The sequence below is a fragment of the Natrix helvetica genome (assembly GCF_964273705.1).
Source record: "Natrix helvetica genome assembly, chromosome: 4".
Taxonomy (NCBI): Eukaryota; Metazoa; Chordata; class Lepidosauria; order Squamata; family Natricidae; genus Natrix; species Natrix helvetica.
This window is the reverse complement of record NC_138550.1, coordinates 60,051,597-60,077,461: the sequence shown is the minus strand read 5'-3', so window position 1 is coordinate 60,077,461 and position 25,865 is coordinate 60,051,597. Positions and strand designations below refer to the sequence as shown.

General features: G+C 38.1%; 1 protein-coding gene across 1 annotated transcript in view; it reads right to left on the bottom strand.

Annotated features, from left to right (window-relative positions):
- Positions 1-4,769: 4,769 nt before the first annotated feature.
- Positions 4,770-25,865, bottom strand: part of LOC309390747 (amine oxidase [flavin-containing] B-like) — a gene marked incomplete at its 3' end in the record, with an annotated part of 70,580 nt that continues 49,484 nt past the window's right edge. The window contains exons 6-15 of the mRNA XM_081950411.1: positions 22,595-22,736; positions 21,605-21,754; positions 19,430-19,589; positions 18,275-18,371; positions 16,715-16,768; positions 14,431-14,488; positions 13,278-13,375; positions 8,441-8,552; positions 7,486-7,545; positions 4,770-4,925 (exon numbers count right to left, since the gene is read on the bottom strand). Coding sequence (XP_081806537.1) covers positions 4,770-4,925; positions 7,486-7,545; positions 8,441-8,552; positions 13,278-13,375; positions 14,431-14,488; positions 16,715-16,768; positions 18,275-18,371; positions 19,430-19,589; positions 21,605-21,754; positions 22,595-22,736 — 1,087 coding nt within the window. The remainder of the gene's footprint in view (positions 4,926-7,485; positions 7,546-8,440; positions 8,553-13,277; positions 13,376-14,430; positions 14,489-16,714; positions 16,769-18,274; positions 18,372-19,429; positions 19,590-21,604; positions 21,755-22,594; positions 22,737-25,865) is intronic.

Genomic DNA, 25,865 nt, shown 5'->3' with positions numbered 1-25,865 from the left:
TCCTGCCAAGAATTTAAAGGTTGCATTCTTACTGACACTCATATTCATTATAGGCGATTGCTTAATAAATGCAGCCTTTGCCAACCTCTTGATGTACACAAATGCCAAAATTTCCTACCACCATGTCTTCTCTCATGGCATTATAAAAGAACAAAAGGACAAACTGTCATACTCTTCAAGTAGTTTGTTCAAAATTTAAAAACTTAGCAATTGTGTAATAATTCTTTGGTAACTGAATGCTCTTTATTTATATCCAAATTGATATTATAAGCAACCCCAAGATTATGTCTGCATACCAAACATGTGGATTGTTATCTAATTTCATTAATATATTCAGTGACATCAACAGTTGTACATTTTACTACTCCTATCCCATGTCATTGGCAGACAGTAGGAAGTGCTGTGAGATAATAATGCTGTGATGTCATTACTAAAGCTGTGATGTTATTCCATTTGTTGCTTATGGTGGGTATTTAAGAGAGGGAAGAAAGAGGCACAAAACAATGCCAGGTTTTGTTAAAGTTTACTTTGATCCTTTCCTTTGCATTTTTTCTTGTTTATTTAAAATGATTTCAACCAATTAATCAATCAATCAGAATAGAACTGGAAGGCACCTTGAAGGTCTTCTAGTCCAGCCCCCTGTTCAAGCAGGAGACCTACAGTGTTTCATACAAGTGACTGTCCAGTCTCTTCTTAAAAACCTCTAGTGATGAAACACCCACAACATCTGGAACTGCTTAATTGTCCTCACAGGAAATTTCTTCTTAATTTCAGATTGCTTCTCTCCTTGATTAGTTTCCATCTATTGCTTCTTGCACTGCCTTCAGGTGCTTTGGAAAATAAGTTGACCCCCCTCCTCTTTGCGGCAGCTTTTTAATACTGAAATACTGCTATCATGTTCCCCTCTAGTCCTTCTTTTCTCTAGACTAGCCAAACCCAAATCCTGCAGCCATTCTTCATATATTTTAGTCTCCAGGTTTTAATCCTCTTAATTGCTCTTCTTTGTACTTTTTTCAAAGTCTCAACACCTTTTTTGTAATGTGGTGATCATAACTCAGTGACGTGCGGTGAGGTTTATGACTGGTGAGGCACTGACACAGTGCTGGGTTTCAAATATTTTTAGACTTGTGGACTTCAACTCCCAGAATTCCACAGCCAGGCATGCTCAGTTCCAATTTAAAGCGACAGCATTTGTTTTTCCTCCTTTGCTTCTTCTTTCTTTTTCTTTTTCTTCTCTTTCCCCTCCTTCCTCCCTCTCTCCCTTCCTCCCCCTCTCTCAAACACACACACACACACACACACACACACACACACACACACACACACAGAAGTTGGATTGGACTATCTCTCCTACCCCTTCCCTCTCTCACTCACTCTCAAACAAACCCCCACACACACAAATGTTGGACTGGATATCTTTTCCAGTGGCTTGAAAGCAGCTCCTTTGCCATCCCCCCCCCCCCCATTCCCCTGCTGCCTTTCCCAAACACCTCCACCATTGCAAATGCAGCCTGCTGTCTGGGTGGGAAATGCCTGGAACACAATAAAGCCCACCTACCACCTCCTGCTGGCAGGCTGGGGTGAGAGGAGAGGCAGAGAAGCCGGAGGGGAGCCGAGCCGAGCCTTCCAAAAGAAAGAGGCTGGGGGGAAGTGTGTGTACTACAGCATGGCTCTTTGCCTGGCTTCCTGCCTCCTCCTGTGGTCTCCTCAGTGCTCGCTTGTGCTCTCCCTCCCCAAGTGTAGTTTGATTGCAGGTGGAGCCACATTGCCTTTTCAAACTTGTAATCAGTGAAGCTGGGCTAGATTTTTATATAGTTTTATCCAGCTGTGTGTGTGAGAGAGAGAAATGAATGGGGGCCTGGGGAGGAAGTCACTACACTTGGGGAGGGAGAGCACCAGTGAGGTTAAGCAGAGTCATCCACGGTGAGGCAGCAACTAGCTCAGCTTTTTCCTTTTACTTTTTTTTTTCATGATGAGAGTGGTGAGGCTGTGCCTCACTTGCCTCACCTGACTGCACGTCACTGTCATAACTAGATGCAGTATTCCACTGTGGCCTTACTAAGGCTTTATAAAGCAGTACTAATACTTCACGTAATTTTGATTCTATGTCTCTATTTATACAACCAAGGATTATATTAGCTTTTTTGGCTGCTGCCACATACTGTTGACTCATGTTTAAGTGATTGTCTACTGGGACTCCAAGGTCCATCTCATGTAACTTTTACGTTACACCATCTGTTACATGTAACATTGCATGTAACAGATCTGGGAGAATCCTGTGTGAGAGCGTTTGGAAAGGCTCTGCTAGTCAGAACATACCATGGGATAACCCAGGCTCCTCCAGCCTGGCACTCTGCAGATAATTCTTGAAATTTCCAGATTTCAGCTATCTTCTAAAGTTACTGTTACTCCTCAAGCCATTAAAGAGCACAAGGCTATAAAAAGCCAAAATGTTATTTTTATTACATGGTAACAGACAAGGCTTGTTCTTTTTTCATATTGAGAAGTAAACAGGGGGACCCAAACTAATTCTGACCACCTATATCTACCACCAGAATGTTAAAACCACCTCACTGAAATTAAGAGGCTTCTTCCTTACTCCCACCCCCAAGTGAAAAATTGATTCTCTTAAATTTCTTGAATCCCGATCTACACTATTACTTTTTATGAGAAAGACACTTGAGAAAAAAAGTGCTACTTATTAAATGAAGAGTTTAGTGTGAACCTGAGAAGGCAGACTTCTATTAAATACTGCATATTTCAGTATGATGTCCGATTGTAGCATCTGATTACCAGAGTACTTAATTTAAAAATACTAAACAGTGCAATTCCAAGTATCTACATTCAGAATGAGATCCATTTCAATGAAATTGCTTTCTACAAAGTCTGCAGGCCCTCAGATGCAATCATCTGAGAAGGGCAATCCAAGAAGAGTCAAATAGAAAGATGAGAAATCTAGTTTAGAAATTATATGTGCAAATCACTTCATTGATATAAATCTATCTCTAGCAGTATAACCCAAAACATTTTTTTAAGAAATAAAATCAACTTCTCTCTTTCCACCCACTTGAATATTATCAAATAAGGAGCGAGCCAACACATGATATTAAGAAATCCTTTCAATCTATAAAAATACATTAATATCAGGTGGGGAATGAAAGGGATCTCATCCAAAAGCAGTTTGGAGGAAGCAGAAGAAAGGGAAAAACATTCTAATACTATAGCTAAACATTTTTCAAAATTAAATCTCTTTATGTCTGTCAATCCTTAAACAAGATTTAGGCCTGATTATATTTTTAAGAAGGATATTATAATCCTGAAAAAAGGTATTCAATTTTTTAAAAAGCCAACATATATCCATTTATCATATTTAAGAAAAAGAGAGTATGAAAGATATTTCTTAAAAAGTTAGTGAAATCCTAGACAGCTGTTTCATAGGCCAGGTAGAGGTTCAAAAATTCTTCCATTTGCTCTTCACTGATCCTAAATAATGGGATTACTGATTAAGATATGCAAGTAATCCTCACTTAACCGGCACAACTGATCCTGGAATTTCAGTTATAAGTTGTTGCAATTGTTAAGTGAGTTATCATGTCACCTAACTCAATTTTATGACATTTTTATTAAAGTCTCATAAAGTGAATCACTATAGTTAATAATCAGCAAAAACTCAGAAATCTGCAAAGACATCACAAACTGTGGTTATGTGACCACAGGACACTGCAACAGATCATATATGCATCTGATTACCAAATGTGTGAAATGCAATCACATGACTGTATGTGTGCTTGTGTGTAGCAGTTATAATTTCAAAGATAGCTTGTAAGTAACATTTTTGGGTGTTTGCTTTTTGCTGCCAATCTGACTCCCTTTAGGATCCAACTTCTGCCGTGTCGATTTGCTGCACACTTGTGCTGCCACATTTGTTTTGCTTCCTTCCCTTTCTCTACAATATTCTTCAGCCTGGTAATCACTCATCAAGGTAACTAATTTGCAGATTTTGTCCCCCTCTTTCTAGACATGCAGTAAATTTAACAAATCAGATGGTTAAAGGGATTGAGATTGGAGGGCAGGCAGAGAATTTAGTTTTAGCCTCTAATGGTGAGGGAAGAAAAATCAACAAGTTTATCCCAAGATTTTTTGCTTTCTTTCTTGAACAAATGTAGATACCCAGGGCAGGATGGGGATGGGGAGAGAGGCAGGAGATGCTGCAGAGTCTCTGTGGTCAGACATAAGGGTGAATGAATAGCTCGAGGACTACCTGTAATTGGATTCCAGACAACTATATTATTTTTATAGCAGCCAAATTGTATAGTGCCTTTGGAAACAGATGACTCCAAGACACCTTGAACTAATAGGCAGAATACAGATAATTGCAATCAACAGTCTAAATCAGGGGTCCCCAACCTTTGTAGCCATGGCCTAGCTGGGAGTGGGGAGAGGGGAACCGGACCATTCGAGCGGCAGGTCGGGGCACAGGCACACAGCTTGACTTGTGCAAGTGGCAGGCCAGCATACACGCACATATGTGCACAGCTTGACTTGTGCAAGTTGAGCTCTCTGTGTGTTTGTGCGCAAATGTGTCAGCCCGCTGCTCATGCAAGTCAAGCAGTATGCACACATGTGCCAGTTCCAATTAGGCCACAGCCCAGTAGTGGGCTGCAGCCCAGATGTTGAGGACCCCTAGTCTAAATGGGAAGGAAATGATTGTGTTAATGTATATAAATTTGCAGACCAAATTGTATAGTTTGCTATTAGCACATCTGTTTTCAGTTTTGCACTAAGAGATCCTTTTTATAGGCAAAGAACCCAGCTGCAGCCACTGATGTAAAGAAAACAGAGAACCCCATCAATTTCAGTAGCCCAGGAACAGAAGGCAAGTTCCTTTCCCAAAATGTTGCAGTTATTGGCAGGGCTGGCACATCCTGGATGGAAGAACATTCACAATTAATGGGGGTTATTTTTTTTTCAATATTGTCAGAAAACAACAACAAAACACAGTTTTCTTATGTTAAACAATTACAGCTTTCTAGTATTGTTGGAGCAGGAATTAAAGTAGAGCGTGATTAAAGTAGAGCGGCCCACATTTTTCAAGCAGAACACTACCCAGACTAATATATTAAGTCAGATCAGACCAGAGGTTGGTTCCTACCAATTCGGACTGGTTCAGCCCGAACCAGTAGTGGAACCGGCAGCAACCCAGGCATGTCATGCCCCCGAACTGGTTCTCCAGGCAGCGTCATAGGCACCACCATCTTGGTTTGTTTTTTTTTTTTGCTTCTGCGCATGCACAGAACTATTTTTATTGCACTGTGCAAGCGCACGTCATGCACACACAAGCAAACAGGCAGTAGTGCCTGTCGGAACCCACCCCCAGATCAAACCTGAGCATTTAAGGCCCCTGGGGCACATCTGCCTGTTTGACTGTCCCTATCTGGTCTGCATGAGATCAAACAGAAATTAGAAATCAAATGTAAATATGTGTATGCCATGCACATAACACAACTGCATTGCTTTTATTTTGAATGTGACTATTGGGTTTTTTTTTATTTACATATGTGTGTCTGTGAGTGCCTACAGACCTTCAAAGCCCTTTTGGTTCAGTCCTTTATCTTAGCTCCAGTTTCTCATGTGGCCTCTTGTGAAAATTAATTGGCTACTTCAGGGTTAGATGTTCCTATCCTTCTGACTGCAAGTTTCATGTTTCAAGCAATTCTAAATATTTAAGGAGTTGTTGCAGATAATAATAAATGTACATATATGGAGAGAGAAAGGGAGGGAGAGAGTGAGAGATTTTCAATCACACTCCCAGACACCTTTGGCAAGAGGTGGCAAGAATCTGAATTTTAATCACATGATCATGGGGATGCTGCAAAGGTTGCAACTGTGAAAAACGGCCAGAAGTCAGTTTTTTCAGTACTGTTGTAACTTCAAACAGTCACTAAATGAACTGTTGTAAGTTGAGTTACAATGTCACCTAGCTCAATTTTATGTCTTTTTATTAAAATCTCATAAAATGAGTCACCATATTTATTAATCAGCAAAAACTCAGAAATCTGCAAAAACATCATGAACTGTGGTTATGTGACCGCAGGACACTGAAATTGATCATAGATGCAGCTGATTACCAAATGCGTGAAATGCAATCACATGATTGCATGTGTGTGTTGTGTGTAGCAGTCCTAGATACAAGCTATTCAAAGATCGCTTGTAAGTTACATTTTTGGGTGTTTGCTTTTTGCTGCCAAAAACCTACCTTCAAATCATGTTTGCATAACCATAATCTAAACACACTCATTGTGAAAAATGTACTATAGCTTTTATTTATGTTGGAGGAGTGAAATCAAACATTTGGATGGCTTACAATATTAAACGATAAAATTTTGCAAAACCTGTACACAATAGTATGTAAATACAGTGGTATCTTAGTACGCAACTGCTTTGAAACTCATCAAATTTGGTACTGAATCCATTTTGATGTGGAAATTTTGCTCAATACTCATCGTTTGTTTGGTACTCAACACACAAGCTAGAAATTGTTGGTGTTCAGCTACCTTGTGACTCACTATATTATTCCTTATGGGAAAAAACTGGTACTCATCGTTCTTGGTACTCATCACACCTCCTGGAACCAATTAACAAGGAGTACCAAAGCACCACTGTAATAAAAAAAAAGATAAATACACAACCCTAAGTAAAGATGGGGAGGGAGCAGGATGAGGAGGGGAGAAGGTGGGATCTGTTATTAGTTTGTCAACTACCTCCAATATGACAACCCCTCCTCATGGGAGCTCCAAGCCAGCTGACAGAGCCAGGTCTTAAGTTCTTGTGGAAGGTCAGGGGGGATGGAGCTAACTTCACTCCAGGGGGTGTGAAAATCATATTTATTTACAAGAGCTATTCAGCAGGTCAAAACAATTGGTGGTTTTTACAATATGGGCTATCATGGCTATTGTTAAAGGCATATTGTTGGTGAGATTTTAAATTGCATTCCTATAATTAACTTACTATACAGGTAGTCCTTGACTTATGACTACAGTTGGGACTGGAACTTCCATCACTATGTGATGAGGTCATGTTGTAGCTTTTAACAGTGGCTAAACAAATGGTCGTAAATCAAGGACTGCTTGTAGTTCATTTATTATGTTCAAAACAGAGTGAGAACCAAACCGTTCCTTTCCAAATGGTCCCTTCTCTAAGTTTGGGTATTAATTTCACATCTTCTTCTACATCAAATAAAACACTGCATACTGACAGGTGTCCCAAAGATGCTTCTTCAAGAGGCAACTGGACTTTCTGGTTTTTCTTTGAAGATGTTTCACTTCTCATCGAAGAAGCTTCTTCAGAACTTCTGAGAGCTGAAGAGGCTTCTTGGATAAGAAACGAAACATCTTTTAAAAACACAGAAAATCCAGTTGCCTCTTGAAATGCACCCTTTGGACAACTATGACCTGGATGACTGAGAATCTCCATTGCCATACTTACAGGTGATTCTGGTTCAGATTTCCATATTTCTCCTGAATATCTTCCCATCGATTGTAGTACCTGAAAAGAGGTGATTTAAGTCTTATATAGAAAGCAGGTGATCAAAAGCTTTTCCAACGGGCATTTTAAAAGATATTCTGCTTCTGGTCAAAGTTCAGAAATAATACATTATAGGGACTGTAAATATGCAAATATGCAAATCTTATTCACATAAATGGGAATTTTATAAAAGTGCAACTTCATTAAAAAAGCAGTCAAGACATGTCAGATCAGATTCTTTTGCACAATCTTTTTCTCATCAACAAACATGAGATTAGATTCCTCATCCACATAGCAATCTATTCATTTTTAAAAATAGGCTGTTTTGAATGACTAATACAGAATAATGCAGCTTTATCTCTGTTTCTAGTATTCAGTTTCATTTTCTCTTTTACATTGGAGATTTTTTCCTTTTCATCAGTATGCAAGCCATCCTATCACCATCAGAACTTTAGAGTCTTATTTAGCCAGACCAGGATATTCAGAGACAGCTCAGTGAAACTGCCTCTTTTGATACTCTAATGCCTTTTTAAGAACTCTCCATTTGCCATTTTCCGGGATTTATTTAAGTCCTAAATACACATATGACATCCAGCTTCTGTAAGTTTGGTTTTAGCTTTTGATATTTAATGCTTTTTGCTTGCTTTTGTCAAGCGCCAGGGAAATCAGGAGATTCAGGTAGTTCAAATGAGTAGAAAGATTTATTTATTGCATCATGACTAATGCTCTGTTTGACTCCTCCCTCAAGTTCAGCCTGGTCATCTCATATAGCTTATTTTTATTACAAGATTAATAAATAATTTATCTTTAAGTGGCAGTCATGCAAACCAACATGAGGATGCTTTGGGTTGGAAATTCATCCAAAGAATCATCACGAAAACCTAAGTGAAATTATTTGATGCAACAGACTCCCTACCTCTCTGGCTGCTCTTTCTCCAGCCTGAACAGCACCTTCCATGTAGCCGCTCCATTCTGAAGCTGTTTCAGTACCTGCAAAGAAGATCTTCCCAACTGGCTCACGAAGAATCCTTTGAAAGCAAGTGCAGATCATGAAATGCCTTTCTCTGATTATAAACAGTAAAAAATTATTCCTAACATTAGCATCTAAAAGGCATCACCTATGACCTTTTATTTCTGATCAACTTGAAACTTGCTCCAGTATATTCAGGGCAAAATTAAATGTGGTATTAATTGAATGCAATAAACATGCACATTTCCCCAGGCCCTTGAAACCGTAATTTGCAACAGGGGAAAGAGTCTCTGTTGGCAGAAATAGAAACTTTTCTTTAATGCAGTAACATGTAGCCAGGATGATGCATTATAATATACAACCATGTTTTCCCTTACCCCACTTCTCCATCAATGAGTCTCCTGAAAAACTGGCCAAAATAAATTCAGCTCTAGCCATTTTAGTGGAATTGAGATCTTGACAGCCCAAGCCCTATTTGCCGTTTGTAAGGCTGTGAAGACCATTTATTTAGACATTCAGGACAGGAGGCTACCCTAGCTCTGTTGTTGATATGTTTTTATGATTGGAAGATGCTCTTTACCTGAGGTACCATGGATTATTGTTCTAATTGTTGGGTTTTAACCTTTGCATATCACCCAGAGTTATTAGTGTGAAATAGATGGCCATATAATGAGTGGCCTCTCTTCTTTCTCTGCAATAAAGCAATATCAAGCCTGTCAAGCTTTTGCTGTTATATAGTCCCTGAATATATTTGGCAGCCAAGCCTAGATTGATGTGATAACAAGCCAAGAGAATGAATTGCAGTCCTAGCTTCAAGAATTCTCTAAAGGAATCCATCAATTCCTGATTGAAGGAGGTGTAAATTTGGGCTTTTATCTCTATCACCATCCTTTTATATATTGACTTGTGATTATTTGACTTCAAAGTACAGCAAAGTTATATACTTAACAGTATTTATACAATTGCATTATATCTATAATTCCGTTTTTATATTAATACATTTTTCAAATGTGTATTAGAATTAGCATTATCCTTTACACGTAAGCCTTGACTTACAATAGTTCATTTAGTGACCATTCAAAGCTGCAACGGGACTGAAAAAAAATGATTTATGACCATTTTTCACACAACCATTATAGCACCTCCATGGTCATATAATCAAAATTTAGAAGTTGGCAACTGACTCATACTTATGACAGTTGCAGTGTCCTGGAGTCATATGATCACCTTTTGTGACCTTCCAACAAGCAAAATCAAGGGGGAAGCCTCATTCAATTAACAACTGTGGCAAGAAAGGTCATAAAATGGGGCAAAATTCACTTAACAAATGTTTTGCTTAGCAACAGAAATTTGGGGCTCAATTGTGGTCATAAGTTGAGGATTATCTGTTTTAAATACCGGTAGCCATAATATATTACAAAATTGTATTTTTAAAGTGTTAAAGTAAATTTTATTAAATACATGTCCAGAGACTAATCATGTTAAGCGTCATTAAACTTTTAATTACATGTAAATGTAAACAAAATAAAACCATATCGGGTTTCTTGCTGGACCCGGTTATTACTTTTTGGATTTTTTTCAAAAATATGTGGTGTGAAAGCTATATGTGCCCCAGTGGTGGGTTTCAAAAAAATGTAGAACCTATTCTAACCTATTTGTGGCCTGTTTTGCGGGAGTGGCTTGGCGGTCATGTGACCAGGTGGGTGTGGCCAACTTGGAAAATGTGGTGAAACTGTGGGGAAGCCTCTGCACAAGCCTGAGCGAGTGAGAACAAGTTCCTGCCATTACAAAGGCTCTGGGATGAGGGATGGAATCTTCGCCGCGGGACAGTAAAGCTCCGTCCGCCAGAAGCAGCAGGACCAAACCCCTCTCCGAACTGGCCCTTCCTCCCTCTGAGGGCGAGGGACCCAGCTGCCCTGCTGCCTCTGGCTTCCTTCCAAGAGTCTCCGTTCTCCGGGGCTGTAGTTTGGCAGTGTGTGTGCACGCCTATGTTTTTCATGGCATGAAGCAACTCCAGAGCCCATCCACGACCCCTGGTGAAAAACAATTGGAAATGAGGCGGCTGTGAAAGACAAGGGAGCATGACCCATGCGGCGTGTACAAACAGCAAAAGAAGGAACAGAGGAGTAGTTCGGCTGTTTGAAAAGCCACGCATGGAACGCCTCTCCTGTTCCTTTTTTTTGCTGTTGTACATGCCGCACGGGGTGTGCTGCCTTGCCTTTCACAGCCGCCTCATTTCCAATTGGGGTGGGGATCCATGGAGAGGGACGGAAAAGATAGATTTCTCCCCCCCCCCATTGGAAAAAAGGCGGCTGTCAAAGACAAGGGAGCGCGACCCCGTGCGGCATGTGGCTTGTTCAAACAGCAGAAGAAGAAACAGGAGGGGAGGATTCATTGGACAAGCCCACGGGGGCGTGCTGCTCTCTCTTCTGACAGACTGGCTGAAACCCACCTCTGATGTGCCCCTCACATGGAAAAAGCTGTGCACAGTTTTGTTAGGAATGTTTTTGCAGGCTGATGGTGCATGTAAACAGCTTTAATACTCTAAAAAGAATGATATTCAACTTGATTAAATAAGAAAAAGGAAACGTAACTCTGATGATAAGACTATCCTATTTACTACCCAACCACTCGTACAAAGCTGAAAAAAATTATCCAAGAGTAATTTATAAATAAGACTCAGTTATCTGATACATATATAAAATTTTAGAAAGAAAACAAAACATAACAATAGACATGTACAATATCCAGAGATTATATCAGAGATATAATCATGGGACCGATTACATCTTATTAATAAATGGGTTTAATGGTGTTTATAGAAAACTGAGATAGTGGAAATATGGTGGAATTTGAGTTAATAATACTGTTTAAAGATAAAGAGAGGAATATGGAAGAACCCCAACAAGTGGGGAGGGGAGAAATAAGCACAAATTGTGTGTGGGGGGGGAAGTATTATATGTATTGATACATAAAAGAATATATTATAATTATAATGAGCATGTTAAGGTTAGAAGTTGGAGGATAAAAATATGTATACGTAATTATATTATTATTGTTAGCACTGTTTAAAAATATATTGACCTAGTTATTACACTGTCCACAAAATATGTTGGCTGTTAAAGGAAAACTGCAAATAAAACATATACAACAAAAAAACTCTTTCTTTCTTTCTTTCTTTCTTTCTTTCTTTCTTCTCTTGTAACTCATATTTTTTTTCTCTCTTTCCTTTTTCTTCCCTTAATTTCCTATTTTTATTCTTCTTTGTATTTTATAAATTGATAAAATAATGAAGTTATGATATAAAAAATCTTTTTCTATGAACTCAGGGAGCACACGTGCTCTTTTCTGCTTTAGGGTGTGTTTTTCTGATGTTTTTCAGAGTACCGTATTTTTTGCACTATAAGATGACTTCTCTCCCCCCCACCCAAAAAAAGTGGGTGGAAGTGTATGTGCATCTTATAGACCAAATGTTGCCAAAACCCCGGCCACCCATCAGCTCCCATCCTTCAGCCTCTGCCTCCAAGCAATTTGCCTCCTTGCAGCAAACAGCAAACAGCCTGGTCAGCATCAGCACAGCCTGATTCAGCATGAGCAGCTGATTGGCGGTTGGATCTGCCTTGCAGAATACCACCGATCAGCTGTTCCAGGCTGCGAGGATCACCACCACCCATCACCGCTGTTCCACCCATCGCCACTGCCAACTATCGCTGCCTCCATGTGCCCCATTTTCTGTCTCCACATGTCCAAATTTTTTGCCTCTGCGTACTATGTTTTCGGTCTCTGCATGTCATGTTTTCAGGCCATTCCAGGCAGCAGGGATCCCAGTCTCTGCCACCTACCCCCACCGCCTGGAACAGGCTAAAAATGGGGCATGTAGAGGCAGCGATGGGTGCCACCAGCACCAATGGAACCACTACCCCCACCACAACCTGGAACAGCTGATCAGTGGTATTCCGGGAGGCAGATCCAACCATCAATCAGTTGCTTGTGCTAAATCAGGCTGTGCTGAAGCTGACCTGGCTGTTTGCTGCAAGGAGGCAAATTGTTGGGAGGCAGAGGCAGATTCTTTCTTATTGTTTTCCTCCCCAAAAGTTAGGTGCATCTTATAGTCCGAAAAATACAGTAATCTATCAATAAGGTTGAAGTCCTGCTAAACTCTGAAATTAGCTCCAAATCATTGCTCAAGAAGGCTACACTTAATCATTCATAAATATTTCATGCATGACTTGCTGCAAAACATATCACTTTATGCAAAAATGATATAAAGCAAAATATTCTGTATATATGGGAAGAGTACAAAAACTTATCATGGCCATTAAAAACAATTATATTTATGCAGTCCCAATCTAGTAGTTTTAATGGTAAGTAAAATAGCAAAGGAATAAATGGATATAAAATCACTGAAATCCCTCACTCTTACTGGATCAAGGCATTAAAAACAATAAAGAATCTATCAGTTTAATATATAATTAGTATTAATATTCAGTTCCAATAGTAAACCCATTATAAATATAGATTTTGAACTGCAAATTAATATACACTATTTTATAGGATGATACATAAATTTAAATAATTCCTAGATATATTTTCCAATTACAAATATTATCTTGATGCAGGGAGTATTTGTTATCTATATAGTGTATAACTACAATTCTGGTAAAAATATTTAATTAATTGTGCAATTCTTTACACAATCACCAGAAGTTATATCTATGGAGCAAGTCCTTCATATTCTTCATTAACTCCTTAATCTTAACATTCCTACTTATGATTACCATACCTTCCATATTGAGTCATTATCCCGGGTGGAAAATAAGCTGTATAGCATCCTCCAGAATATTGCTCTTCACACCAGTTCTTCTCTTCATAGTGCACTGGCTATAAAATTGTCATTAACAAATAATGAAAGAAGACAAAAATAGATACTTTACAAAATAAACAGAACACTTTGAATTAACTAATTTCCCATGTCATTTCATTTCAAGGTGGCTGACTCAAAAGAATGTACTTAAATGAGTTGGGTGTATTTTCCTTGGTCTCTAATGGGCAATTCAGGCAACCATTCAAAGTAAATGAAGCTTTCACCTAGGCATTCACAGGACTATTTTGTTTTCAGTGTTAAGTTTTGGATATAAAATAAGATGAATGTCAACTTGCTGAAACCAGAATGGACAAATCAAACTAGCTGTTTTGTCAAGAAAATTCCACCTTACACAGGAAATTCATTACTGAATATCCATCTGCTTCTGACACTTTAACTTTTTCTCCCATGTCATTTTTAAAAATGTAATCATCTTTTTTTTTTCAGAAAAGAAAAAAATGACTTCAAGAACAGGTTCTACTGAAACTTACTTTTCTTCATATGAATATTCCTCACAAAACTATGTGAGGAAGCTGAATATTTATTCTATTATTAAAAACTTCATCTGCAAATCTTATGTTTTATATATATTGGATTTATATACTTCTTCATTAGCCTCTTTCCCCATTTCCAGATCTCTTGATATATGTGAGTGGTTCAAGAATACCTATTAAAATTATCAACTGTTGAATTACTATTTTCATATTTTTGTAAGCTATTAACTTACATTGTTTAATTCTGGAGGGTATTAAATAATCTCTCACATTTTGAACTATAAAATAATATATGAACCTTCTTTGAATGTACACTTATCAGATTCCTCATTTGCCCAATTTACATAATTGCAGAAAACCCTAGAGATATTTTGACAGTAATAAATAATTAAATTTGCCCTCACATTTGGACTTTTGCTAACCTGGCCTATGACTGAAATCAACCATTATCTTGAAATTTAGCTTTAATTTGGCTTCTCCAATTGTAGACACATATCTTAACATATTTGCTAAGGTTCATGAATTTTCAATGCTACTTTAAAAAAAAAATCCTGATATATCAGAAATTAAGTTCTTACATGTAAGGCTTCTTGTGTTCCCAGCACCTTTGCATAGAGCTCACAGATTTGTGTTTTCCTGTGAGAGAAACATTAATGAGATATAACTTGCCTCTTTGAAATATCTTTTGGTTTTATTTTAACTCATCTTTTAAGATTTGCCGATTTGTGTTTGCAAGGATTAAAGCTGTATTGTAGAAACTGCCTTCCACAGTCTTTTTTTGTTGATAAACATAGACATCAGAATTACAAACAGATCTTTGTATTTGCCTGGGACTTGGGATCATTGACAAAAATCTTACAAATGACCATTCAAAGACAAAAGATGAAGCATATGTCTTTCCCTACCAACAGCTGACCAGTGGGAGTTTCTATGTTCAAAAAGGGTTCATAAGCTGCCTTTTAGCAAGAGTCATGTGTTTTCTACAAACTGGTTCCACATATGGCTCTTTTTCAAATGCTTGCTCAAAAGAAATATTTTGAATCAATGCATGAAAACTGTAATCCCTATTTAGACAGATTTCCCAAATACTGTATGATTCTTGGGAGAGCAGCGAGGTCTAAACTATGCACGTGACATGGTAGTATGGTGCTGTTAATATTATCAAAAAATCCTCAGGCAGATAATTAATTATGCATCAGACCAGATATTTTTACTCTAGATGAGACAAAACGATCCACATTCTGGTTTTAACTGCTAATCTTTTGAAATCACATGGTACCGTGTGTGTGAGAGGGCGAGGGAGGGAGGGAGGGAGAGGGGGAGAGAGAGAGGAAGAGATTAAACCTCTCTTTACCAAGAAAAAATAGATACATATAAAGAAGTAATATTGACACTGTAGAAAAAAAAGAACTAATATTAAAATTATTGCTTTTTGTTTTGTTTTCCGTGCCAAGCAAGAATTGAGAAAGATATGTTAATATGCTACTCTGTGAATAAATACCACATAGAGATTTGAGGAGCTTGAAGCTATGAATGATTCCTATCAAGAGCAGAGATTCCCCTAAGGGTTATACATAGCAGGTTGGTCATAGAAACGGGTCAGCCTCAATATAATCCATTGGAGAAGAAAATGGTGGTCCATTCCAATTTGTCAAGAAAACTTAATCAACATTTACAATCAAGGGAAATTAGATAAAATACTAGAACATGAGCACCTGATGTCAGAAGATAGGTGCCAAACTACAGGACAAGAACAGATGACTGTGCTTGTGATGTAGCTGGATTAAAATGAAATCAACTTCTGCCTGTTGATTTGGCTAGAGAGAAATGGAAACTTTGATCCTATAAATATATTTGTGTATTGATACATTGAATGTGAAAACCAGGAACCAAGGTTTGATGTTGTCAGAGCAGAAATCTATTCCTGGTGAAAGGTGGATTATGCAAGTTTGTAGCTCAATACTGAAAAATGCACAATTATAGCAATAGGCAATGCCTACTCAATGCAAATTGAAAAGTTGATAATAGACTATTTTTCTAGGCTCAAAACATTTTACTCCACCATCACAAAAGTAAATAGAGTAAAATATTTTACTCTAATATTAAAATAACTACCCCACAAAATATTTTTAAAAACCTTATAAAGAGGGAGAAAAAAAAACATCATAAAGACCTTTGAGTTTCAAAGTCCACCTGCATAAAGTTGTTTTCCCAGTATTCTGAAATGTCAGTAGGTGGGGAATGGCAAAGACCCTGAGGGTAAAATATTTGAAATACCAAATCTCCCATAGAGAAAACCTTAATGTGGAGATATGGTTTTTGCGACTTTGATTTTCTGTGAAGCTGTCCAGATAGAATCATGATCTTCAACAAGCTAGAACAGCGATGGCGAACCTTTTTTGGCTCGTGTGCCACAAGTGGGGGGAGCGCAGAGGGGTCGTGTGCAGGCGTGCCACACCCATAATGCAACACGCCCCCCCCCAGTGCGCATGCACGCACAACGCGCAACCCCCCCATTTTTACATGCTTTTTTTGCCCTCCCCAGGCTCCAGAGGCTTTATAGGAGCCTGGGGAGGGCGAAAAGAACCTCCCCCGCCCCCCCGGAGGCCCTCCGGAGGCTTCAGGGACCGTCCGGAGGCTTCCCTGAAGCCTTCGGAGCGCTTAAAACCACCCTCCGAGCGGTTTTAAGTGCTCCGAAGGCTTCAGGGAACTTGTGGCACGCGTGCCATAGGTTCGCCATCACTGAGCTAGAAACTAAGAAAGAAGCTTCTCCTTGGCTTTCCAATGAATGAAAATGGATGGGGGGGGGGAGATTCCCCCTCTTTTTTATTTCTAGAAATATAAACCATTATGGATTCATACCTTTCTTCCTTGGTGAGATTAATCAGTCTTCTACATTTTCGGGCAAGGATGAAACTGAAATTTAAAATAAAAATGGAAGAAATAAATATTATTTCTTCTACCATTTAATCATTTCAATGCAGGATCAATTTATGTCAGTTAAGTTTTAATTATTTCCTAAAACACATTTCTAAAATCTTCAGATTCCAATTAATAGCATATTTCCCTATTGCAAAATATGAAGCAGTACTGGATTTTCAATCAACGCTTCCACATTTTTACAGAAGGGGAAGTATTTTTTCCTCAATTAAAGGTGAAACCCATAAAAGCTGCACAAAGGCACGATATACAATTGCTAAATAAATATTGTCTGTTATTTGTAACCCACATATGGGTTGATTACAGTAACAGTTTGTTAACAGTGGGTTTTGAAGTTTTAATCTTGCCCTTTTTATTGTTCTACTTTTGTCATTAATATAATAGATAGATGACAGGTTAATAATATGCAAATAGAATTAGTAGCTTAAAAATGTTGGGGGCCTATTTCATAAAGTGTGGGGAACTAATATTGTTGCAATATATTTACAATATTCAATTTGGGGGAATAATATGTGTATATATGTTAGTGTCTCTTTTTAAGACACCCTTTTTAATCTCTTGTTTGTTTGGTGTTTTTTTCCTTTTATTTATTTTTTCTTGTTTGTTCCTGTTAAAAAAATTGGAGTTTTATATTTTAACTTTTTTTGAATAAAATAAAAATAATAAAACTACTGAGAAATTACAAGACAGCTTTCAGTAAGGATTAAATATATGAACATTTATGCATTCTGTTTCAATATTTCTGTGTAACAAACATATTTTTAACCTAAACATATAAAAAGTAAAGCATATAAGATCAAGACAATAATTATTCCTATTTAAAATCTATGAGACATCTTCCTCATAGACAGATTGTCTATCCCAGCGATGGCGAACCTTTTTTGGCTCGCGTGCCACAAGTGGGGGGAGCGCAGGGGGGTCGTGTGCGGGCGTGCCGCACCCATAATGCAATGCGTGACCCCCCCAGTGCGCATGCACGCACAACGTGCGACCCCCCCATTTTTACATGCTTTTTTCACCCTCCCCAGGCTCCAGAGGCTTTATAAGTCACTTCCAGTTTGCTCAGAGGGTCGTTTTAAGCATTCCGAAGGCTTCAGGGAAGCCTCTGGACGGTCCCTGAAGCCTCCGGAGGGCCTCTGGGGGGCGGGGGACGCTCTTTTTGCCCTCCCCAGGCTCCTATAAAGCCTCTGGAGCCTGGGGAGGGTGAAAAATGGCTTTTAAAAAGTGAACTCAGCTGGCCAGCGTGCGCATGCGTGCTGGCCAGCTGACAGGGCAGCACCTCACGTGCCCTGAGAAATGGCTCCACGTGCCACCTCTGGCACGCGTGCCATAGGTTCGCCATCACTGGTCTATCCTATTGTATATATTTTTATCGATGAATAATCATGCACAAGTATACAATATAGTTACAACGGTTACTCGAGACAGTTAATTTTCTTTTAGAGCCTACTTTCCACCCTTCATCTCTGAAGCAATTCTTACCCAATTATGGCTGGAAAGCTTCCATCAGGCTTAGTGTCATCTAATGCCAACCCAATTGGGGCACCCTCATCTTCAATAATCATGGAACCACAATAATCTGGGGGAGGGAAAGGAAGGTCCATCCAGATATCAGTATTTCTACTAGGTTTAGTCAATATGATACTCCCTTAATAAAAGCTCCCAAGTGCTTTATTACAATTATCATTATGACAATAAGTAACATTTGGCATATCTGCAATTCTTTTGCAACAAAACAAATTACTGTAAATAGCATTATGAACTGTTAAGATAATCAGGAGTGGCTGCCTCATAGTAAGATCTCACAAAGAACTGTTTCTCTATCATCCTAAAATCAACTCATATGTGGATACTGTGAGTTAAGCTCAGAATCATATAGGTGGTATAAATGATTTAGGCTTAGAATTATGCAGTGATAAAAACACTGGAGTGTTTTTATAAAAATGGCTTCAGAACCATCATCACTGATTTTCTAAACATTACATTTCTATTATGCAACTGTGTTTTTCCTCTACAGTGCATCACAAGTATTGTCAAAGGTAAAGGGATACAACACCATCTTTAAAATATTCATCAATCTCAAGTAGGTCTCATTGAAATAATTGAAAGTAAAAAAGAAAATAAATGACATGGATTTGTATGCATGTGTGTTTGTGCGTGTGTATATATATGTGTGGGTTTTTATTAGTATTTTATGTTATTGACTCTGGCTGAATGATTTTATTATACGTGGTCTGTTTTCCTATTTTCCTGTTCCTTGCTTGTTTTAAAATATTAAATAATTATTATTACAATCCACTTTTGAAAATGGCAAAACATTTGTCATATATTTCAAAATCTTGAAGTGAAGAAGTGAAAGAACAAGACACTAGCACATTGCAGGACAACTCTATATGTGCTCTCTTGATTTTTTATACCTATGTAGTACCACAAGGTATACACAATATTATTTTCAATATATTTGCCCTAGGGATATATTTCCAAATTTTACACCAATGAAATATAGTATGAGATAAAGGCATGCTTTTGCACACACAAATCTCTTGGAGACCTTCATAAAAGTAGGAACTGATGTGTTATGTATAAGCTGTAAATGCATTATCCTTTTGCCCTGCCCATTCAATTAACATGAAATACCTTTTTTCTTCCAAAACGCATCCTTGTAGTATACTATACACTTGATGACTGACCCCATAGGAATCCGATTAATCATCTGATTCCTCATTGAAGGCAAAGGTGGGTTAAAATGAATCTTCAAGCTAAGCACTGGAGGGATGGCACTAATAATATATTGGGCCTTGAAAAGAAATGCAAACAAAATAGTTGTTACATAATATAGTCACACTTCTGTGGCATGGACGTCCCAGTTATAACAGATCAAGAAAACTGAGCCCCACAATAATACACATTTTGCATGATTGAATTGGAATCTCTGGCTTGTTAACAAGATCTTGTCTTATCTTGATCTCATCTGATCGCTCGATATGCCTACCCAATTCACAAATAGCAACTCAGGATGGCTCACATACAGTTAAGAAACAAAAATTATCTATCTCAAACACAGAAATACACAGTACAGTACTGTATAGCATAGCTAAAGCCAACTCCACATATTCCAAATTCAAAGCCCTTACAGGTCAAGTTCATCCAACAATGACCTAAGGGAAGCACTATTGTAAGTCTTGAAAGTCATATGGAAGGTCCACACAATTAGGTCCAACCACATCTCATACATTATGTGTCAAGGTAGTGATTTAAGAGCTGACCAGTTGCTGCAATGATGCAATGAAGTAATGATGTGAATGAGTCAGCAAGGTTTTTTGGCTGATATCCCTTTAAAAGCCTGTATAATAAGAAGAGGCCCTGTTAGGGCATCTCTCTCACTGTGTGTTTTTCCCTGCTGTAATTGCTGATTGTTTGACCTCTGCCTATAGTGCATGTATGTGTAATATATATTATTTTGTAGATAAGACCACTATTTTATAACAAACCTCTATTTGCTGTTATTGCTCCTGGGTTGTCTCACATAGTAAAGCTATGCACACTCTGATAGTATGGTTTTCTAAAGGGCAATTGCTGCAACAGTGAAGGCATCTTCCTAGGTCAGTGATGGCGAACCTATGGCACGCGTGCCACAGGTGGCACACAGAGCCATTTGTCAGGGCACGTGAGGCACTGCCCTGTCAGCTGGCCAGCACGCATGCACACACTGGCCAGCTGAGTTCACCCTTTTTTAAAGCCATTTTTCGGCCTCCCCAGGCTGCAGAGGCTTTATAGGAGCCTGGGGAGGGCGAAAGGAGTCTCCCCGTCCCCCCAGAGACCCTCCGGAGGCTTCATGAGCTTCCCTGAAGCCTCTGGAGCGCAAAAAACAGCCCTAGGGCAAACCTGAAGTTTGGAAATGGACTTCCGGTTTGCTCGGAGGTTCGTTTTGACTGCTCCGGAGGCTTCAGGGAAGCCTCCTGAAGGTCCCTGAAGCTTCTGGAGGGCTTCCGGTGGGGGGCTGTTCTCGGAGGCTCCCAGCACTGACTTTAAACTACTTAAAGTACTTGCTGTGTTCTAAGGCTCTGCCTTGTTACTGGATTAAAAAAAGCTTTTTGTTATTACCGAACCCTGGCTTTTTGTTCATCACACACAAGGCAGGCTTAGACCAGCCGAGAGTTGGATTCAGCGAGTGTCTCTTGAAAATGGGATGGGGCACTATCTATGGAGATTATCAATTATCCAAGTCATGGTTTGTCCCAAAGGTGTTTTTCCAAAAGGCAACTGGCTTTTCTTGTTTTTTTTCCTTGAAAATATTTTGCTTCTCATCCAAGAAGCTTCTTCTTGGATGAAAGAAGAAGCTTCCCCTTTCTGACTGAAAGATGGGGAATGGAAAGATGTATGTTCTTTGCAGTCATCTGGTTGTGTGAGCATTCAGCAGCATGCCTTCCTCATTTTCATTTTTATATTTGCCATTTTCCCAAGACTGATAAAAACCATGATTTATACAAATTGATATGTTACCCACAAGTGTCTCAAGCCATAATTTCATGTCACTTTAGAAGGGTTCTTGTGTGGAACTATGATTTCTAAGTCCATAGTTTTATTGGTGCAAAGAAACTGGAGTTTATCGCAAATAAGAAGCAAAAACCTTTAAGTTCTTATATTGGGACAATGCAGCTGTTTTTACTCACAGTAACAAATTTTTGTGATTGGAATGCACCCAATTAATAGCTTTGCTTTTATAGAATGTGTGTAGCACTTTCATTTCTTCTGTTCCTCATAAGAACAAAAACAAGGATGCAGATCTTAAAATTCAAATATTTAAATTACCTCATATCTTTCATGGTCCAATGTTTCTACTATGACATTTCCACCAGTCTGATCAACATATGTTACAGGCTTCTCTAATTTAACTCGTTTTCCCAGATATTCCATAATTTTTTCACTAATTTGTCCAGAGCCTCCAATGAACTTCCTCTCCTGGGAAGAGAATAGAAGAAAATGTAAATAAAATAAGATAAAATGGTGGCTTTCACATTCTTCACACATGTACAGTTATGTAATAATTTTGAAAGTAGTAACATGAATCATTTGGAAAGTATATTGGCATTAAGTACCCATTCTTAAAGGGTTGAGGCAGTCATCTCTTTCAAAAGGAAACTACTTTCTTCATCTATTTGATCATGTAGAGCAAAGCAAATTGGTGCTATATGCACATACATGCAGTGACAACAAGAAAGCTTTCCAAAGGACAGTTTTCTCAACCGTTCAAGGAAGCACATTTGGTGTTTTCTGCCAATTTGGTGTAATGGAACTAGGCTAGAAACAGGAAACTCTGAGTTATAATTCTATCTTAGGCAAAAACTAGCCAGGTGATCTTAGACTAGTCACTCTCTGAAAAAGAAAAGACAATGGCAAACCCACTTCTCAAAATATTGCCAAGAAAGCTTGTCTAGGCAGTCACCAAGAATCAAGTCTGAGTAAAAGCGCATGCACACACAATTGCAAATCCATGGCACAGCCATTCTCAGCACGCTTAGGATAAAGCTTTTAAACAAAAAGGTTTTCTCAACTGTGAAGAAACATCAAGAATTGAACTACAGATTTTTAGAATGCAACAGATATGTGCTCAATCTATATACCACAACTTTTCAATTACTCTCCAGGCTCAACATATCAATTAATTTTTGAAATAATGGAAACTCAGTTAATTACTTATGGGGCACCATGAGAGAACTTTTGTGCAAGAGTTGCACAGATTGAGAAGTGTCATGAGGGTCCAATGCATAACAGTGCAAAGAAATTAACAGTATACTCCACCTGGCCTCCATTGGTTGTTGAAAATATTCTGGCTGTACCTCCACACTGTTTAACATACCACAGGAACCAGAGAGCAGAAACCTCATGCGGCTCAGAGGTAACATCAACATTCACAAACAGAGTACCAAACCTCTTGGCAGCACTACATTCAAAACCAACACAAATACATAATATTAAATCAAATGTAATACACGTTGTGGTGCCTACTAGTAGACAAAAAACAGTGTGCCTTTAAATCATTTTCCTTGGTTGGAGGAAATCACTACTGCTTATCTTTCAACCAACAGATTGATTTATTTTTATCACTGCTTTTTTATTTAAAAATTCCTTTAATAAAACTAAAGTAGAAAAACCAAACTTATGGATACAAACTTTTAAAAAGAAAAAAACACACAGAAAACAATTAAAAACACTAATATATATGAGTCCCAGTCTCCATTTTTCCTCTCAGCTGTTTGGTTTTATTAAGCTCGCCTTGGCTTTTTACTGCACATTTTGAAGTTTTTTTTTTCTTTTAGTTTGATTCTTATTTTTAAAAGTTAATTGACTGGTTGAAAGCTCATTTAGTCTAACCCCTTCCTGAATTTTAATGTTAACTTTCTTTCATTGCTTTACTATTTTTGTGTTGGCTCTGAACTACTTTTGCTTTCCCTATTGACAACTTTCTGAGTAGTAAAACTTACCAAATCTATATTGGATATCACTACAGAATTTAACTCTTACAATGTTTTGGTCTGGATTTTTTTTTCTTTTTTACTTTTTGATTGAACTTTTCCTGTTTTTTTCTTCACTTCTGCATTGTGAGAAATATTGTTTTAATGTTCTCTACAACTATTTTGCTACAGTTCATTTATCCTTTTTGTCTTTGAAAGGAATTGTTTTGTTTGTTTGTGTAAGTTCAGATACAAAAGAGTCTGCTTTATATTTAAAATGCAAATAATGCACCAGTTTAAGGTTAAGACCTGGTAGGCTATCTTTGCAGAAAAAATGTTTTTTTAATCTAAAGTTAAAATTGAAAACTTTGGTTTAAAAGCTTGATGAAATTACCTGGGTTATGAGAGGCACATGACATGGATTTTGTCATTTGCTAACTAACATAGTTACTTTGTGTAGAAAGTTAGCGCCCATCCCTCTCCTAGAAGAATGAAATACTTTGAGGAATATTTTTAAAAAAGGCAGGATAAAATATTTTCCTTAAAAGAGAAATAAAAAATCTTAAGGGAGACAGAAACTCAGCCCCAGCTCCCTCCCCCCAGCAGATATTTTGTGCCCATTAAGAGAGACTGGGCCATCCTATCTATGAAACAAAAGACCTTCCGCTTCAGGATGATGGGATTAAGACATGACCTTCCAGGACATAATAGGATTAACCCACTAGCAGCAAAGGTCACCACATTGCACAATCTCCTAACAACATTGCATCACCCAGCAAACTTCAGCCAATAAAATACATGTTCTTACACAGGAGCAGGAAGTTCAAGTTCAAAGCCAAGAGAAGGGCTTCATGTGTTCAGTTGCACCAGAGAATCATGTGCTTGGTGGTTCTGCTTCATCATTAAACCATTTTTCCAATCAGCGTCCAGTGTCTTTCTCCCAGCTTGGAACTGAACCAGATGAATATTTCTTCCAACATTTGCATTTTAATTTGATTTATTTTCTCTCTTTTAAAAAGATGTTCAGGTTTCTTGGCTTTTAATATTACTAAACTGATAAACAAGTTGGAGAATAACTCCAGCTAAGAAAAGGTTTGTTAGTACAAATTGGGGTCTGGTTTATCTATTTGTAAACTCCAAACCTTTTTCCTTACAATTTATGCCCCTTCTGATGTCAGACCTCATTTTAATAACACGTGTGATATTATAAGATGCAAATATGTAACATGTTTCATTACATATAACTGATTTCCTATGCAAAGGGAAGCTTACTTTATCAACTTTTCTCTTGCATTTTCTTTGTTATGTTAACTATAAAAAGGAGTGAAATATGTCACTTGAGGTTCTCTCTCCTTTTTCATAGAAAGGGTACCCTAATAAACTGCTTTTAAATGATCTTCTGACTCGGTTGCTTATTGGGGAGGTAAACCAAGGCAGAACCAAGGGCCAGATTTGGCTTTCAGTTTCAAACCAACCTAAAGATAATATCCAGAGGCAAACAATCACACCCAAGCTAGAACTACAATGGGATGGGATGGAATTTAAGTCTATGCTGGCATATCTGAAAAAGGACCAGTTTCGCTGGAAAACAGGAGGCCTATTGCAGAAATTTAAAGGAGATTTGCATTTTGCAGGCTTAGAATTGACAGATTTGATGAATGTTGAATTGGACTTTCTCAAGAAGATAGACTTACACAAATGATGAACAATTTGGATTGGACTTTTCTGGACAGATGGATCAATTTTGGAAAGCAAATTTATTATATTTAACCAAACTTCCAGCTGACATCGCAGTGAGATCAGACACGAGGAGCAGGTCTCTGTGCTCCTGTGCCAAGTTCTCCCCATTGGTGGGCTCTAAAAGGAGCCAAAGCCGCCCTGTAGGGGTGGCGAAAAAAAGAGGGGCACCTTGTGAGACAGCAGAGAGTCCCAACTCTTCTGCTGGACCCAAAGTTTCTTTCCTGCTCAGCCATGATGAGAAAAGGCAGCCTAAAGATGGCTGCCATAAAGCTGGGGCAGCTGAGGAACACTTAAAACTGTTGCTGGAGCAGAGTTAGTGAACAGTGACTGGAACTGGGTGAGAGATTGCTTTTCTACGGAAAAGAGAAAATCACAACTATTTGTTAAAGCAGCGAGTAAGCACTTAGAGAAAAAAATTCAGAATTGAAAGAAAAGAATCAAAGGGAAAAAAGCAAAAAAAAATTTTTAATATAGAAAATTGGACTTTTAAATTGAGCAGGCATTGTTTTGTAAAAGCATTTTAAAAATACTGGAACTATTTACCTAAAAAACTAACTTTCTTTCTATATTTTGACTTATTATTTTACTAAAACTGGTTAACATTGAAATCTAAACTGAGAGTGCCATCTGCTGATAAAAGAAGAGTATAACATATTCTTAAATTCTGGAAATTTTGACAAGGATATGTTTTATGCACTTACAATGTGACTACTGGAGATTTAAATATGAGAATAAGGAAGATATCTTCATTAAAGAGACCCCTGAATGTTATAATATGATTGAACACATAAAGGGGATTTAAGGAGGTTCTGGAAAACTTCTGGGACTATTTAAAGGAACAGATTGATTAACTATGGAATACAAAAAAATGTGAACAT